Source organism: Lagopus muta, chromosome 3 (genome assembly GCF_023343835.1).
Source record: "Lagopus muta isolate bLagMut1 chromosome 3, bLagMut1 primary, whole genome shotgun sequence".
Taxonomy (NCBI): Eukaryota; Metazoa; Chordata; class Aves; order Galliformes; family Phasianidae; genus Lagopus; species Lagopus muta.
In genome coordinates, this window is record NC_064435.1 from 34,361,127 (window position 1) to 34,379,587 (window position 18,461).

General features: G+C 36.6%; 1 protein-coding gene across 7 annotated transcripts in view; it reads left to right on the forward strand.

Annotated features, from left to right (window-relative positions):
- The window catches only part of PDE7A (phosphodiesterase 7A), a 73,806-nt gene that overhangs the window by 34,109 nt on the left and 21,236 nt on the right, over nt 1-18,461 (forward strand). For 3 of the 7 annotated variants that reach the window (XM_048938760.1, XM_048938762.1, XM_048938759.1), the window contains exons 2-3: nt 4,422-4,482; nt 11,203-11,286. In XM_048938760.1, the coding sequence (XP_048794717.1) occupies nt 4,422-4,482; nt 11,203-11,286 (145 nt within the window). Of the gene's footprint in view, nt 1-3,860; nt 4,219-4,421; nt 4,483-4,718; nt 9,586-11,202; nt 11,287-18,461 lie in introns of those variants that run through there. The other 4 variants (XM_048938763.1, XM_048938761.1, XM_048938765.1 and 1 more) reach the window with 3 other exon arrangements.

Below are 18,461 nucleotides of genomic sequence, written 5' to 3' on the forward strand. Positions count from 1 at the left end.
GAACTTGTTCTCAATTTCTCTTGCTGAGAACAGTCTCTCTTTATTGTTGGGCAAATATCTTTGGCAGAAAAGCCAAGTAGGTAAAAAATATCTGACTGGCTGCGTTGCCGTCCTCTAGCTTTCTTTTCCAGTGTCTGAGTAAACAACTGAGTTGCAAAATAAAAGTTGTGCACCCCATCAGAAAGTATAGATTGTTTCATTTGGGTAGGAGATACTGATGTTTGAAAACCTACTGCTCTTTCAATTTCTTCTTGCCATTATGGAACGAGACCAGCAGTTGTTTCAGTTGGCAGCCTGAAGTCTGGCTAGTGAACATTCGCCAACATTAAGTGCCTGACATTAATAATTGTGCTTTGCTCTGCACTGGGTGAGGGAATTGCAGTGATAAAACTGATCCTTGGAAACTTCTCTGGCTTGAACAGAGCAATCATGGAATTACAGAGGTTGGAAGGGACCTCAGGAGATCATTGAGTTCAACCCCCGTGCTAAAGCAGGTACCCTACAATAGGTTACACAGGTGGGTGTCCAGCTGGGTCTTGAATATCTCCGTAGAAGGAGACTGTGCAACCTCTCTGGGCAACCTGTTCCAGTGATCCATCACTCTTACCATAAAGAAGTTCTGCATGTTAGTACAGAACGTTCTGTGTTCAGGTTTTAGACCATTACTCCTTAACACATGTCTGAGAAGAGCCTGGCCTCATCCCTTTGCCTCCCATTTCCCTTTAGATATTTATAAACATTTATCAGATCCCCTCTCAGTTGTCTTTTCCCCAGGCTGAACAGACCCAGGTTAGCTTTTTGTGTCAGCTTTTCCTCATGTGGGTGATGCTCCAGGCCTTCTAGGAGACCTCTGTTTTTCTTGAGTTGAGGAGCCCAGAACTGGACACAGTAATCTACCTGTGGCCTCACCAGGGCAGAGTAGGTGGGGAGAATCACCTCCCTTGACCTGCTGTTCACGTCCAAGATCCCACTGTCCTTCTTGGCCACAAGGGCATCCTGCTGGCCCATGGCTAATCTGTTGTCCACCAGGACACCTAAGTCTGCAGAAATCCTTTCTAGCAGGTCATCCCCTAACCTGTACTGATGGATGCAGTTATTCCTCCCCACGTGCAAAACTACACTTGCTCTTGTTAAACCTCATCAGGTTCCTCCCTGCCCAACTCTCCAGTCTGTCCAGGTCTCGTTAAATGGTAGCACAGCCTTCAGATGTGTCAGCCGATCGTTCCGGTATCATCAGCACAACTTGGTGAAGGTGGGCTCTATCCCTTCAACTTCTTCCAAAAAGAGCAGTGCTCTTTTCCCAAGTTATTAAATGTTTATGCTGTGTAGCATCAGTAGCATGACTCTTAATAATTTTCTGTTCACTTGTGGAAAGACTTTCAGGAAGAAAATCTGTTGATAGATATTCCCTTTACCCATTTTTCTGGCATTTTTGTATCATTGCAGGAATAGTGGTCTTCCACTTGAATTTGAACTTTTTCCACACAGATGTGAAAAAAAGATAGGAAGAATTACTACTTTTCTGCGTTGTCCTTTGGAAAAAGAGATAACACTCTAATGGGAAAGTCAAATTTAAGGTGAAGTTTTCAAAGTGGATGTGTGTTGTAAATAATCCTCCAACTTCCCAATTGTCTTTTTGATATGTCTTTACTGTTGAAGCAGAACAGCCCACCCAAGTTAGCGTGTTGTTCTCATGTATGGAAAGGAGTGGAGAGTAACTTGGCCTAATTATTTGATGAATATGTTGAATCGTTTGGAGCCCAGCAGGTATTCTCACAGGACCAAGTTCTATCCTTGTGCTTGAGAAGAACTACCTAAACGCATTCGGATTGTCTTCAGTTTCAGCACAGGCAATTCAGTCTGCCTGTTGGAATGGTGCTTATCTGCTTGAGAAATGCACAGAGGGTCAAGGAGTTCAGTGTGTTCTCTTTAGTTAATAGATACAAAGCTTCAGGCAGACCAAAGAAGTGTGGCAGAGCTCCAGAAATAGTTTTACAGAGTTCATGTTATTTACAAAATTGAGCAAGATCAGGAAAAAGAAAAAGTAATTTTGATAGAATAATTTGACAGTACCCTTGGACTTGAGTTATTGTTTACTATAAACATGGGTACTGTTAACTTCCCTTCTGTCTGACTGTATACCACAGTTCTCCTGGCTCTGTCCCTCCCCAGCCACATGCTTAAAGGTGTGAGGTCTGTCTGCCAGCACCCGTTGGTGCCTTTCCCTTAGCAGAACCTGCTAATAAGTGATTTCTTCTTACCTATTTTATTTAACAAATTTCAGTGAATGAAACATCAGTAGGATCTCTACCCTTGTAATAACATTAGTTGAGATTGTTGAAACTATCCTACTACTTTTGAAGTCTTAGTAATGAGGTTTACAATGTGATGCTTCTTTTTCATTAGGAAACCAAACTTTGAAAGGTGATTCTAAAAGGTTTGGTTGCATAAAGATTCTGTGAATACCTGTCCCTGCAGAATTAACTCACCTGTTTAAGCTAGTGGGTTATGTTCTTAAGAAGTGCTCATGTGTTTGATCTGCTATTTTAGCCAGCAGATATTATTTTAGATTTGTTAGCAAATAATGCTATAAAATTATTTCTATTTTGATCAATTTCTTTGCATTGTTTTCTGTCTCAGAGATGAAGGCTCCTGTTAATTATGGTTCTTCTAGCTCCATTTGTGCTGACCTTCCTCCTGTGTTTAGTTACAGGGTTGTACTGGACACGTCCAAGAATCAATGTGATAGGCAAGTGCAAACTGCAGATTTGCATTGAATTCCATCACTGATTGTGCTTAATTGATGATATGAAATGCTTCAGGCTACTGAAAATACGTCCAGCTGAGATTTGCTGAAATCCTAAGGTCATAGGAAGAAATTTGAACACGTTAGTGGGAAATCAGTGTTGTTTTCTGACTGATGAGCTGTATTGCTAACTTCTCTGTCAGGACAGGCACATTGCTGTGTGAATTGCTGTACAAACATATTTCAAGGGAAGGATGATTTGCATTGTTTATGATCTTCCAAGGAAACATGGAACAAAAGCTAAGACAGTATAAAAGTGCTGTACAGAGAGTTCTTCCTTGTAGTTTTTATATAATAGCTAGTATAATTGGGCCCGATTTAGAGGCAGGTCTTTGGTCATTTCTGTAATTAAATATTAAGCTTACCTTTGGGAAAAAACTTCTCTGATTTCAAGTGCAAAGTTTCGTGGCTTTTTTTTTTCCCTTCCTTCTTTTAGCATAGAAGTTACTTCATTGTTTTAATATTTTCTGGGTTTGGAGTCGTAACGCATCAGTTACAGAAATCATGCTGATAGAGGTTATTAAGCTCTAGGCTTTCTTTAAGTACATTCAGTTTGCACTGTAGATAGATTCTTGTAAGCAGTTTTGCCTTTCTTTACTTCCCAATAGTTTCTTTATTTATTGTAGTTCTTCTCAACAGTCAAGTTCTATTTTTCTTGCTTCTTCACACTTTCTGGACTTGAATGTTTTTGGACCTGTGGCCCTGGTGTAGTGTTTTCTTACTAGGGAAGGAATAAATAGGTTCCTGCATTCACCTACAGGTTGGCTTATATCTGAACTTCTCCAAGGGATATGATACGTCCCTTTGGGACACCCAGGACTGCACTGTTCAGAATGTAATTAAGCGTGCTGGGCAAGAAAAAAAAGCAACCTAACAAAACCTCCTAAAACCCTCTTGTGTAACTGATGAAATTGAACTGTGACTGTGAAGGCAATCCTCTGTCTCTAGGGTCAAGATAGCTTTGATTTTGGCCCTGTGTTGGCAAATGGGAGAAGACAGTGGAAATACACTAAGGAAAGACATGAGTCTGATGCTAGCTTGTGCCAAGTTCTAAAGGCTACATGATGCTGCTGTTGTGTAACTACATGAACATTTCCCCTAGTTTTTAGCTATTGCAAGTCCAGTTCATCACATTCTTAGTGATTCCTGAACTATAACTGTTACCACATCAGCTTACTGTTTCTGGAGCTCTGAAGCCAATTTTGTGTAGGTTAAGAATTGCATCCTTGTTGGAAGCCTCTGTGTGTTGTGTATGGACAGCTTGGTGACTCTTTTAGACATTTCTTCAGAATACCTTAAATGGGTACCTTGCTTGGCCTACAGAAAGTGCTGTGGAAGGTGGAAGGAAGGAAACGTGCCGTTCACATACTGCCCTGCAGAAAATAGGTGTAATCCCTGGGATTACAGTAACGGTATCGTTCAAGTTCTTCTACTTCTGAAACTATTGTAGCTTTACAAACTGAGTTAACCCATGGGTAAGTAAATAAGCAAGGAACTGCCAGTATTTGAAGTAGAAGGCTATGAGAAATGTGTATGTGTAATTAATATTTCATTTTTAAATTGAAAGAGCAGTAATTTCATTCTAACATGAATAAAATATCCTTTTTTTTTGTAGAGACGTGGAGCCATTTCCTATGACAGCTCCGATCAGACTGCGCTGTACATTCGTATGCTAGGTAAGTGTACCAGTTTTTGTACTGCAGAGATTTTACCATTGTTATTGCTTAGAAAACTATAAAAAGTTTATATTTGAGCATTGTACTTTTAAGCTTAATAATTCCCTTTTTCCTGGGAAATATTCTGGTTAAATTCTTTAGAAAAACCATTTAGTGTTGATTTGAGGTTTTTGGTTGTTTAGCTTTTAAAATTTTTTTAATTTTTGAGTTAACTATTATGTTGAATACTTTGTTCATGCATTTAAATAAAAACAAATTATGGTTCTTATTAGTGTAAAGCATTTGGTAGAAGTTTAGCTTTACAAATAACTCCAATTTATTTGTGATGGATCTTTCATTCTTGTTATGGAATTTCACCTCTGCGTGGTATCCTGGTTAAAACTGTAGCTTAGAGAATATTTATGTGTGGAAATTACCATAAACTTCAGAAAATTTCAGTACTGAGGCTGTGAAGTGCTCAAGGTGCTCTTCAAATAATGGTACGGTTTTTAAAAATACTTCTCTTATTAATTCTAGAAAATGACTTGAAAAGGGAAAGGACGCGTGACAGGGCTGGTAGCTTAGTCAGCTTTCTGAAGAATGTTTCCAGAGTAACAACTAGATAAAGCCAAATTAAAAAGAAAGGGCAGTACTGGGAGGAGCAAGCATCAGGGGACACCTTCCGTGTTACTGAGTGCACTGAGGACTGAACAGAGGCTAATAGTTGAGAGGAGCAAGCTGCAAAGCTCCTGTAGATGATCTGAGGGACTCTATATGCTCTGAAGTCTGTTTCACTGCAAAATTACAGTGCTTAATTTAAGCCAACTTCAGCTATGATTTTGTGTTGAAGTGGACTATGAATGCTTACATGTCTTCTGCAGCTCAATGAGACAAGCAGCTAGTGATGATACATTCTTAACCTGTTTCGACTAGATCAGCCAGAACATCTTTTTTTATGCTCTGAGTTGTTTCAGTTCAGTTGCAATTTGTACTTACCCCAGTCACCAGAAATTCAAGACCACATTCTCTATGAATTCATAGTCATAAGCTACATATGTAGACAAATACGTATGTGCATGTAAAATGCAGCTTGGACTTAGTGCCTTTTTATTTTTCAGTCACTTTGTTCTTGATTTTTTTTTTCATTCTAAGTTTTTAAAGCTATTAATACTATAGCGCTGTCTAGTAAAGAATTTTTAATAGCAGATTGTAATTTAGAGAATTGTTTAAAAAAAAAAAGTAGGAGGACAGATGATGCTGGTTTCTAAGTGCTAATTTAAAAAGTAGCTTTTTTTGAGGGGATAGAATTAGGTTTATTTCATATTAAAAAGTCAAATGGCTGATTTTCAATCATCCTACTTGTGAGACAAACGCTAGAATTGTTCAAAATGGGATTTATTTATTTTTTTTAACTCATCTGCTAATGGTGGAAGTTCAGCTTGTAAAAAAATAGTTCTTGATTTCTGGGGAGAATAATCTTCAGCTGCTTTAGAAGCTTAGCTTAACTGTGGCACCTAGTATTAGGCCTAGAATTCTGCAGAAGAGTTTGATCGCAAAACTCAACTGAAACAAGAAGAAAGCATGATTTTCTGTGGTTCTGGTGTGTGCACATGGCTGAACTGAGGGCAGATTCTAATATGATTTGAAATCTTTATTCACTGTGCTAGTAGGCAGAACTGGGATATATTCAGAATGTGTGCAAATGTGTTGAGTAAATTGAATTTCACTTGTTCTCTAATTTGAATTAATTTATTAGGTTATGTGATAATGCTATTCGTGACGAGCTCCTGACTCTTGCAGACATTATTGTTTAATAGTGGCAGCTACTCAGAAGCAGTATGTCTTTTAAAGGAGTAGACCTCCTCTAACTCCTGCTGGGGGATGGTATCAATAAGCAAACGAAAGATTGCTCATTAGATGTTTGAATCAGGCTGTTACGCTCTTACTATTTACTTGTTACCGATCACTTTGTTTCTCTGAATATGAAGTACACTGTCCTGCACAAAATAGCAGTTGTTTACCAGAGTATTGTTGTATTCGTAAAGGGTTTATAAAAAAAGACCAGCCTGAAAGCTGAACAGTTGGATGCATCAGTATTTAGAAACATTCTTATCAGAACAGATTGAAAGATGATTATATTTAACTAGACTTTTTATAAGAAACAGGATTGGATTCCCTGTACAGTACTGTGAGGATTTTCTTTTTAAATTTTACTCCTGTTAGCAGAGGACCTGTAAGAAATCCTCAGCTGTAACTTTATGGGAAGTTACACAGTTGTAAGAGGTATTGCCTTTTACTTCGTTGGTTGCTATTACAAACAGACCACATCCACTGCACCTGAATAAGGTGTCCATTGTAGCAGACCAAAGTAGACAAGTGTATCTAGGACACTTTCTTCTGCATCTGTTTAGATGAATTGGCTGTAGAGTTGGTTCCTTTAATGTCCTCTGGCTGTTCTGACTGGAATCTGATGGAAATTCATTTGCGCCAAGCGGGTAGAAATTGCTGTAGTATGACAGAGTTTCCAAGTTCAACTAAAAAGATCAAATTTTAGGGGCAAGATGAAATAAACTAACAAGTCCCACAAGTGTCAATATAGACAAACAGCATTGATGTTAATGACTCATCTGTCATACTCTGTTCCCAAAATATATGCTAAGCCATTCCTGAGTGGCTGACTTGCTATTTTAAAATATAGATACAGATGCAGCATTGTAGAATTTTTCTTTTAAGACCTTGAATAGGCTAATATATGTACATCACCTCAGTCAGCTATTTCTCTCAAAAGCTATGAGAAATCCCACTGTTTCCTATAACTGCTTCCATGTAACTTGGTACTTTTTTTTTTTTTTCTTCTTTTCCTCTGCTTTTGTTTTCTATTCTTCCTGTAGTTGTTTTGTACTGCCTGAAGGTTTTGATAGTGTGCATGGCCTGGAAAGAGTGGGGCATTGGTTGCTTGTACTGGTGAACACGCATCTCAACTAAAGCTGGAACAGTATGCCCTGTTTTAAAAAATCTTGATTGCTTTAACTTGAAATCACTGAAAGCAAGAAATGAGTAATTCAGGGCATGTTCTTCTATGGTAGCAATTGCTGTGTTGTATTGCTTTTGCTTTAATTCCAGCGTATTCAGCTGACCTGTCATCTGTTTCTTCAGCACGTTTAATAGCAGCTTGGATCTATGAAGCTAGTAATTCTTTCTGGAAATCCTGTGCTGCACATCTTCATGCCTTTAACTTGAGTGTGAGTGGTTTACCTTGAGGTGGCTTCTGCTCCCAGCTGTCCTCCGTGATCTGAGATTTCCTCCCCTTCTCCAGAAGCCCTGGGCAACCTGAGCAGCTACTGCATGGTTACTGGTTCAGACTGCAAGATTAGGGTAGCATGAAATACATGTTGTGTAACCTTAACATGCAGGGATATAAACTATGGTGTATCAGCAGCCTTGTAAGTTTCAAAGCTGTCCTTGCAATGCGAGCAAGGGTCTGAAAGAGGGGTTAGAAGCTAAACAAGCTGTCTCCAGGTAAGTTTTGCTAAAGACCTGATTCTTTTTCAGCTGTATCTGTCAACTTTCCTCTTCCGCATTCTTTCTTCCATTATTTATTCAGCCTTCAAATCAGTTTTTCACTCTGTGGCTTATGTCTTTTGAAGGAAGGAAAAAAAACCTCTGCATAGAACCATTCTGGAAAAAAAAATTTAGTTGGATACTCAGGCAGCAGACAGTGTGTCAGGTCTGCCTGCAAAATCAAGCTTTGAGCGGAAAGCTGAGAAACATATTAAGAAAAGTCTTTCTCCTGATTCTTTGAATTCATTGATACTTGCAAAGAAGAAAAAAAAAATTGTTCCTGGAAGTCCATTAACATTATAATGCTGGACTTGAATGCATTCCCTAAGAAAACAGAGGAGTTACTTCAGAGTGGCAGAAATAACTGTTGAAGAGACACATAACAGGAGAGCTGTTATCTCTACCACTTCTGCCCCACTAAGGAAATGTACCTGTCAGCATTGTGATCTGTTGGTATCAAAGCATTTCATAACCACTTTGATATTTTTTTAAAAGGCCTAATAAATAGCAACTTCATAAATTATCTTGGTTTATGTACTGAATTTAATTATCTTTTATCTGCTGTAATAATAACCAGCGTTTATGTTGGACTTCTGTTGCTGTTTGAAAGAATTACGTAAGTGTCCTTGTATCTGGTAAAAGGCATCTTCAATCTGAAATGTTTTACACCTATTTTTTTTTAAAGTTACCTGTTGATGACAATCATGTTTTTCTTAAATTTATTTCCAAGTCATAGGGTTACAAAATCTTTACAGAATTTCTCTACCAAATCAGTGTGAATGTGTTATGCTCTGAGCAAGCACAAAGTGGGTACATTTGGCATCCATTGATCTCAGCAGGTCAGGTCAGTTGAACCGTGAATACATAATGATGGTCAGGTACTTCTGGATGTTTGGGACTAATTACATATATGCAGTTGAGATTAGTATCGTTGTGCTCTTCTGCTTTTGTTTTGACCCAGTAGGAATTTCTGTTTGGTGCACTGTGATAAATTCCAGTCCTGGAGAACTGATAATTATTCCAGAATGCCAGAATAAAAACAAGTACGTTCTGAATATAACTCCTGGTAAAAGCAATAGTCTTACTCTGCTTTTATTTTTTTCTTTCCTACTCAAAGTCCACAACCTTGTGAGCTTTTCAGAAGAAATGGGGCTACTATTATTCTAGCTGAATTGTTAGGTGAGGCACTAGCTAATAAAACAAGTAGAAAAAAGCACAGAGAATTTTTCTGGGTATTATTTGTCAGCTGAACTTATTTGTTTTGTAGTTTGCCGAGCTCTGTGTTAGTCTCCATGTGTTTTTCTGTGAACCTTTCCTGTTCTCAACTCTTCTAACAAGTAAATTATTCACAAAACCCTTTGTATGCTGCCCAAAACTATATGCTAGTTAATGTGCAGGCTGGTAAAATTTCAAAGGTTAAGAATGCTTTGAAAAATAAGTGCCATTCACAAAAGCTGTATCATATTTTGTTAAAAATCAGCTCAACTGCTCAGTGCAGCTGGTGTGCTGAAAGGTCACGCAGCCATAGCTGTGACTGATTTGTCAGATAAATAGATGTGATGGGTAAGGAAAATTGCGTTTTCCTTTGTATAAACCGATATTTTCTTACACAACTATTAACGCACTCACCTCTCCTTTTCCTAAGCTTCCTGTCTTTTCCTTTTTATTCGCTCATTTCTCAAACAACATTCACCAGCTGTCTTTGAAGAGTTCTACAATTTGCTGCCTCTGTATTGTCTGGAAAAAGACGAGCCTCTTCATCTCTGACCAGATGAATGCTTGAAATCTTTATAGTTCATTATATTGTCAGTGGTCTAAATGATGGTTTTTACAGTTAGTAATAGACCTTGCAGCTTATTTTACCTTGCAGCTCTGTGAAGTTTTTAAGTTTCAAGGAGGAAAAAAAAAAAAAGGCAACAAAGCAGACTTGTATGGTATGTTTTTACTGAAACAAAGACTCTAGACTCCTTACCAGGGAGCCTGCTGCTTATCTTTTGTGCTGCTTCCAGCATGCCTCAGAAGATAACATTCATGTGAAATGTGTCACTATAGATACGTCTGTGTTTATAGATACTTATCTCTGGAAATATATTTGTTAAGTGTGAAAAGCATGTCACTAACGTTTTGGTCAGTATCTTTGTGTATCTTCTGATTTAGACTCTTATAAGTTAGCAAGTTGCAAGGAAAAGAAAAAAGCACAATAGCAGCGGTTGCTGAAAATTAAGTAGCTATTTTTTATTCTTTTTAAAACCAATCCATTTCTTGCATTAAATACTTCTGATTGATAAGAAAATCACTGTGTTTGAGGAGAGGAACATGATACCCTTGTAGGATTTTCATAATTAGAAACCAGAATACTGACAAACAATCTGAAATTTCATTCTATTTTTTATTAGGATCTTAGAGAGAAATACTGTTGTTTGATCCTCAGGTTGCCCAAATTTGTCATTGCTGAAGGTTTTAAAGTGAAAGTTTTTCATTAAGCGAATTACTTCCGCTAATGTATGTAACTACGTTGTGAAAGAATACTGATCAGCTTTCAGTTGGTTAAAATGCCTAAATAGAAATCAGCGAGCATGCTAAAAGATTCAGGTTAAGTCTAAACTGCAGTGCAAAATAGTTTTATAAAATTTTAATACTGAGTTTTGGTATTTTAATAGGCTCATGTGTAATATTCAAACAGCTGAGCACAAGTAAGTAAATGCTAGTGGGAAAGCATTCTATTATGTAATATAAAACCATATTATTATTAGCTTCTTTGCTAAAAGCTACCATTTCTAGAAGCTGAATCTTGTACTATACAAAATGTTTTTGTTTCGTGTGTGTTACTGAGGAACAAATAAACTTTAATGTTGTTTCCTGTCATATCAAGGTGCATTTTTACCATACTGGTGTAGCAAGCTGTTCCTAATTTCATCTGAATGCTTATCACATGCTTCTGGCAACGTATGCATAGGCAGGAGAGATTTTGACAAGGAAGCATGCAGTTGCATGTTTAAAAAGTCTTCAAACTTTGTTTTGAATTTCACCTTAAAACGAAAAGCATTGAAATAGGCCTATTGTTTGAATAACCCTATTCCATTAAGTACATGAATCTTTACCCCTCCAGGCTATGTTCATTTGCATTTTTATCTCTGCCACTCTTCCACACTTTTATTTCACTCTTGACCCTGTTTCTAGGAGATGTGCGAGTAAGAAGTCGGGCAGGATTTGAAACAGAGAGAAGAGGTTCTCATCCATACATTGATTTCCGTATTTTTCACTGTAAGTATTTAAAAGCAGATGAATGACAAATAAACAAAGGCTTCCATTAATTTTAACTTCTGAGCCTATACAAATAAAGATAGCACCTTATATAGCAAGACCATTCCTTTCACTGCTTACACTAGGAAAATCTTTCATTCTACTTCCAAAATAGAATAAGAAAATCTTACTGCTAAATTACCGTTTCTAAAAACATAGTTTAAACTCGTATTTATTGAGTTTAGGTCTGAATCCCTATGGAAAAGAAGACTTGCATACCATTACTGTTTTGTATGCAAACTACGGAAGACCCAGTTGTTTGAGAAGAATGCTTTCCTGCTCTTATCAGACATAAGAAGGACCTGGTGTAGGATGGTGATTGAGAAGAATTCCAGTAGATTTCAATATTCTCGACCTAATCATAATCAATCAGTGTTTCATTTTCTCAAACATATAGATGAATCTTAGTTTCTCATAGGAAGACAACTCCAAAGATTAAAATGTTGTAAGAAAACATCTAAATTTTCTTGATTATGGGTTATAGGAAACTTTTTCCCCTTAGAGAACTGCTACAAGAAGAATATAATTTCACTTTTATTCCTCTATATTGCAATAACCTGATATATCAATACTTGTAATATAAAAGCTGCAGCAATCACCATACCTGAATATGCAGCACAGTGGAAAAAGATTCAAATGTTAAAGTACACAATATTAATGTACTGTAGTAAAGAATCTACACTGACACTGTGTAATCACAATTCTGAATCATCTGAGTGCAGTGGTGGAATTTAGGAAAATTATTTCACAATAATAAGTGTGGTTGTAATTATCTTATTAACGAGTGGCAGAAACTGTGCTAATTTTCTGATCTTTAAGTTGCTCATTTTTAAGTAGATGACTACTTAAATCTAAAACTTTTAAAAGCGTCATTCAAAAGTTAGTTTCATAAAATAGGTGAGAAAACAAAGTTTGAAGAGTATTTGAAGAGGATAAGGATTCAATCAAAGATCTAGATAATTCTACTGAGAAAATAACAAAAAACCTCCATAAAAATAGCATACTGTTTATGAATTCTATATAAAAACACAGTTATGTGACATTTCATGCTGATAAGGGAAGCTAGTAACAGAAATACTAGGAGAAAAGCATGTTAGAAGGCAGTCACGTGTGATATTTTCGCCATTGTCAAATGTGTTTTCTGTGGTGCTCATCACTCTGCTTCCATCCTGACAGTTGTGCATCAGGCAGATAAGGACAAGGATTTTTCACACGCTTTCTTCTTGCTCCTACTTGTTCAGGCACAGGAACTGACTTTTAGCAACATCAACTGTGGTGTCTGATGACAGCAAGGAATGTTGCTAGGAGGCCTAAAAATTCTTTGCCTATAACTTTCCTCTCGTGTCAGCTTCTGTGGCAGCCTTCAAAGTTGCCATATTATAGCCAGATTTTTACTTAAGAATGTGCTTTTAACTTAAGAATTATGGTCTGTTACAGAGTTGATCTGACTCCTGCTACATAGAGTTTTCTTTCCAAGAGAATAAGGAGTTAATCTTATGGTACCACTAAATTATCTACTTAGAGATTTATTTTTAAAAAAGAAACGAACCTTAAGGTGTTTTTTTTTCTCTGAACTGCTAATCCTTATCAGTGTTTCCCTAATAGTTTTAAGCAGAAGACTTGATTGACTTGATTCTTAGCATCCTGCTTATTTTCTCTTGTAACTCCAGAAGGATTTTTTCCCCCACACATGTGGAAGAAAAGCAGTCACCATAGTAGAGGAGCCAGTTTTGCTACCACGCTCTGCTTGGAGCAAAAACTAGGCTGAAGTGGTTCTCTTTTGCAACAAAAGCAGACTAAGGCATCTGAGTGTTGTTTTTTATGTTTTATCTTTATCTGCACAAGAGCTGTATACTGACCATCAGTATTGCATGCATGTTTTCTTCACGGTGTTTGTAAAATTTCACTGTAACTTTCATTACTCTGTGATTCTAAAAATTTTGCAATGATCGTTGCTTGCCTTTTTTACAGATTACGCATTCTGCCCATCATGCACAGTTGTTGAAGCATTGTTGACATTTTACATTTTGCTTACCTCATTTTTGTCCTCGAGCATTGTTTTTGTTTTTTCTCAGTTCTGTCTTGTGAAGGAATTTCAGAGTATTTCAGAAAGTTGAGCTAATGAACCAGTGACCAGTTTTCTTCCAATGTTTCATTAATAGACACTTAGTCCAAAATTTTATTGAGAGGCTGGAAGAGCAGTGAGTTTTAAATGTGTGACTTTATTTTCAGGAAGCTACTGTTGGTTTTTATTCTTTTGTCTTCAGAAAATAATCCACTCTGTTTTGTAATGTTTTTATTTGCAACTAGAACTTATACTGCTAAATAAAATAGTAAAGTTTGTTAGCACTTAGCTCTTAAGGTCGCTCCTGTTTCTTAAGGTTGTAAGCTTAGTGTCTGTGTCTTTATCCCCTCATTTTGTAACTGTTACATAAATATTCAAGTTCATAAGTTGGCTAGAAGTATACTTGTTTATAATTTTGTTTTTTAAAATGATTGCTGGAAAAACAAACAAACAAACTTTTTTGGGATGGTAGCATGAAAGAGATCCATGAAGAATATTAATATGAGATCTGACTGACTGTCAAACTATGTCTTTTGGGTGGCAGCTTTTCTTCTACACCATTCTCTGTTCCAGAAATCGCGTTTTGATAGCTCATTGCAGGAACTTATCAGACAGCATAGCTTAATAAACAGTTGTTTTTGGTTTTGTTTTTTTTTGTTTTTTGTTTTTTGTTTTTTTTTTAAAACAAGACTACATTCTGCTTACAGGGAAAGGCAGGATTGTGTTCCTCATGTTGGTTGGTAATTGGTTAACACTGTGGCATCAATTAGTAGTTTCTGTTACTGTGATCTGTTGATTTATGTTTCTTTGGGACCATGGACGTATCCTCAAGTTAGCAGCTAAAAGCCATGGATGCTGAGAGAAGAGAGCAGCCACGTAACTTTATTCCTCAAAAGTAAATCATGTTTTAAATAGAATGGTCCAATTTTGTTCAGTGGATTCAGTGTTTGGTTTTTTTTTACTGTTGCACAATGAACTGCATACACTTCAATGGTCTTTTACCTTATTGAATATAGAGCACCAGATCTACATTGCACTTCTCAGGTAACAAGTTTGGCAGAGTACTATCCAACAATCCTCATGTACTGCTGGGTTTTTGGAGAAGTTGTTGAAAGAGTGGTTGCAGACCGTTACAAATATGCTGTAGTTAATGTAGTTACTTTTAAAATTGTTTTAAAATTATTAAAGGTATCATAAATAGTAATTCAACCTGTAATGTCCACAGATTGTTGACTAAAACCTGCTGGAATACAAAATCTTTGCTGGAGTAATTGGTGGGTGATAGTGTACAAATATTGAATTTTTTAAAAGTAGCAAACAAAAAATAAAGATTAAGGTTTTGTTTTCCTGTTACTGAGAGGTTGTTAGTAATGTTTATCTTTTTATGTATTCATGTTTGTGTGTATATTTAGACACTTAAGCTTTGTTGCTTGTGTTGTTGAAGCTTCTCTGGCATGCACAAACAAAAGAATCTGTGTGCTTCCATCACTCACTGTTTTGTCTAAAAAAAAAAAACCTGTGCTCAGCAAAGTGTGCAGTGTGTTACAATGGGGGAGCAAAGCCAAAATGATTAAATAAAATAACAGCCAAAATCTTGGGTAGTGTCATACGCAGACACAATTTGAATTAATAGCTCCAAACTTCCTTTTTAGGAAAGGGTTGTTGAATATAGTCTGGAAGAACTGGATAAAAAAGAATGCTTTGGTCTTGTGTAGAGGAAGCATTTTTTCCTTCTTACCTTCAATTTTGCATCTGCACTGGCACAGATGAGATCTTGTCAAAAGGCTTTTGAAATTCTCTCTTGCCACTCTAGTCTGAGCCTGCGTGTGTATGGCGATGGTGATGTTGCCAATGTGTGGCTCTACTTGTATATTCCATAGCTAAGGTAATGTCACATCTATGAGTTAAAGTATCTAGGAATTAAGAAACGGTTCCTGAATAAATCACAATGTTTCTCTAAACATCTATCAGTGACTCGGTCTTAATCAAATTGTGCTTGCTAATACAGGGCTCTGCATTTGGGAAATAAAATGTGATTGGATCTCAGTGGCTCCATGATGTGTAGACAGATGTTTTCTCTCTAGTTGGATATGTAGCCTTTTTATGTAGTGGGAAGGAAAGAAGGGAAGAGCTCAGGTGTCTTTCATCGGTGATGGATGAATCTGACTCTGTTTTTGAGAGTAGCGTAACATGAGATCAAGAAATTATGGAGACTTTTTTGGTATACCATTTTCAGATTGTTAATGTGGACTCTGCAGTTCAGTGAACTTTTTATTTGTTACTCTGACATCTGATGCAAGTATCAGCATCTGCTGTTTGCAGTGGTGTTTTGAACTTGCTCAAAAAGCACTAGAAAAGATATATCTTGGATGATGAACTTAGACTTGCTTTAAAAGAAAGATCAAAAGTAATGTAAGAAATAAGAGTTCAAGTCCAAATTAATTGCCTTTAAGAGTTCTGGCTATCTTTCTATAACAACACTTGATCATGCTTATACCATCTAGAGGTTGAGTTAAAAATGAGCAAAATCCAGACTGAGTTGAATGCCTTCTTTTATTTCATGAAAAAATAGAGGAAAAAATTACCTAGCTGCATCTTTTGAAAAAGAAAGGTGTTACTCTTAAACATTCTGCTGTGAAGAATGACTAATTTCACAACAAATCAAGTCATTCAAGATCATGTGTGGTCAGAGATTGAAAGATGAGGTTCTTTACCTGTGAAGGTAGCAACAGTAAAGACTAAAAAGCATGCCTGCACTCAAGAGGTTTCTCTAGAAGTTGTATTTCTGTGCAAAACACATTCTGAAATTGGCATCCAATTATTCAGTCTGAATTGTTAAAATAATTTTTCTCTTCCAGTTGAGAGTTTTACTTTCATGTAGTACAGCGAATGCAGCCACAAAAGGAAAGTTGCAAAAGCCCAGCCAAATGAAAATCTTCTAAATACAACGTTGGTCAAAAGAAAACAATGAAGTCAAAGTACACATGAGCTTGATTAGGGAACATTTCAGGGTAAAAGCTTCTGGTTGAGAGTACAGGACAGATTTTTGTTGTTGTTTTTGTTTTACTATCCTAAGTGATTATTTTATATACAAATATCCTTACAAGTTTCTGTGGAATAGCATGCGTGCTCTGGAGTCTTGCACTGATAAACACAGTGTTTTATTGCTGAGGTAAGTTTGTCTTCAGAGGAAGATACAATCACATTCTTTTTCATTTCTTTTGAACTTTTTTGGTATGTTTCTTCTCCAAGTAATTTATTTTGAAAGTATTACTTTCTGCCAAACTTGCCATCATAAAAAAAATACGGGCATTCTTTTGTTTGCATCTCTGCTCCCAGTTTGACTTTTCTAAGTACGCACACAGACTTCTAAAGGAAGAATAATCTCCCTTTTTTTTTTTTTTTTTTGTCAATAATAGTGTGCTACTTTTTAACATTTTTTTTCTTTGATTTATTGTGGTAAGAAAGGCCAGAAAGGATTACTTGATCATTCTTTCATTCCAGTGTCATAGAACTGAAGAATTCTAGAGCACAGAGTGATTTTTTTCTTGGAAGACATCAAGAAAAAGATCTGTGCTGGTCTGGAGTACATTATCCTTGTTATGGGAGAAGACTTAAATCACAAATATATTGTGTTCTTGTTTTTTCTCTCTGAGAGCCACAGTGTCTTGATTAACACTGGGGAGGCTTCATCTTAACTCATCTTTTCAATGAATATTAGTGTATTCTGATGATAATTCCTAAGTATTTTGCTTCAGTGAAGCTTAGTTTACACTATAATGTGTGAGCTACAGATTTACCTTGCAAGGGGCTGGAGTCAGGTCAAAGTACATAGCTACATGACTGCTAGGATTATGAGTGAATAAATTAGAAGGGGAAGAATATATCTTACATATACTGTTTCCTAGTTCTCAAATAATTGTCAAATATTTGTGCAGTTCAGTACAAGAGTTCCGTTATTGAGTTTACTTAATGTTGTCTCATTCTTGGAATGTCTGCAAGGAGATTAAGAGGAGCCAAATATCAAAAGAATTTTATGGCTGCAGTCCTTTTGGATGTCTCTTCATAGTATTTTCTTAGTATTTTTGGTGCTGCATTATTTAAAGGTGTGCAGTGCGATAGGAGAACTGGCATTTAATTCTCTCTTTTCTGCACTACTTAGATGAAGTAATATAATCTCTGTACTTTGAGTCATTTATCTCAAATTATCTCTGCTTTGGAGAGAAGTGATGTCTGACAGCTCTTAGGTCCAAACATCTGTCTCTTCTGACCTGAAGTATGCGGATTGTTTACAGATGTACTTAGTTAAGTTGGTGTTTTATTGTGGAAGATCCTTGATCTGAGGGGATGTCTGCTGGGTTTTCTACTAGGTAGGTAGTACTGCCAGAGTTTCACAGGAGTTTAAAAAAAAAGAAAATAAAATTCTGATTCCAGTCAATTGGAAGACACTTGTGAAGCCATATTTCTTTCACTAAACTTTAATTCATAGCTTAATTTTCAGTGATCCTGATTATTTAAAAGAGAAAGTGCGAATAGGGAACAAAAATTAGTATGTAGGAGATGTTAAGACAGTCTGATCTGACTTTGAGGTGGGGTACATTGCCTTCAGATTGGTACATTGCCAACAGGACTTCAGTATAGTCTTCTAAGGAAGACGGGAGCTGTAATAAGGTAATTTAGACACCAGTAATCTTTACGTGAATTTTCAAGTCTTCCCTGAATTCATGTCTTACAAACTGAATCATAGTTCTTGTTAATGATTTTGATACAGGATGTCTTAAGAGTACTTAAAGGCAGATCGTGACAGTGAGAAACTTAAAGAGCAGCTAAATAATAGGACTGAAAGAAAAAGCAGGGATCTAATGCAATGCATTTGCTAATGGTGTGATGAGGAATAGGTGTGACGTTAGAAAGCTTATGGGTCCCTCTAGTGGTGTTAAGGGTTGGATAAAAGCTTTAAATTGTTCATAAACATAAAATGATTTGTATTCTGGAAGGCCTTAGAAATACAGTTACAATTCTTTCAAATGTATGTTGTTACAGGTAGTAGAAATTTATCTCAGGCTTGGTA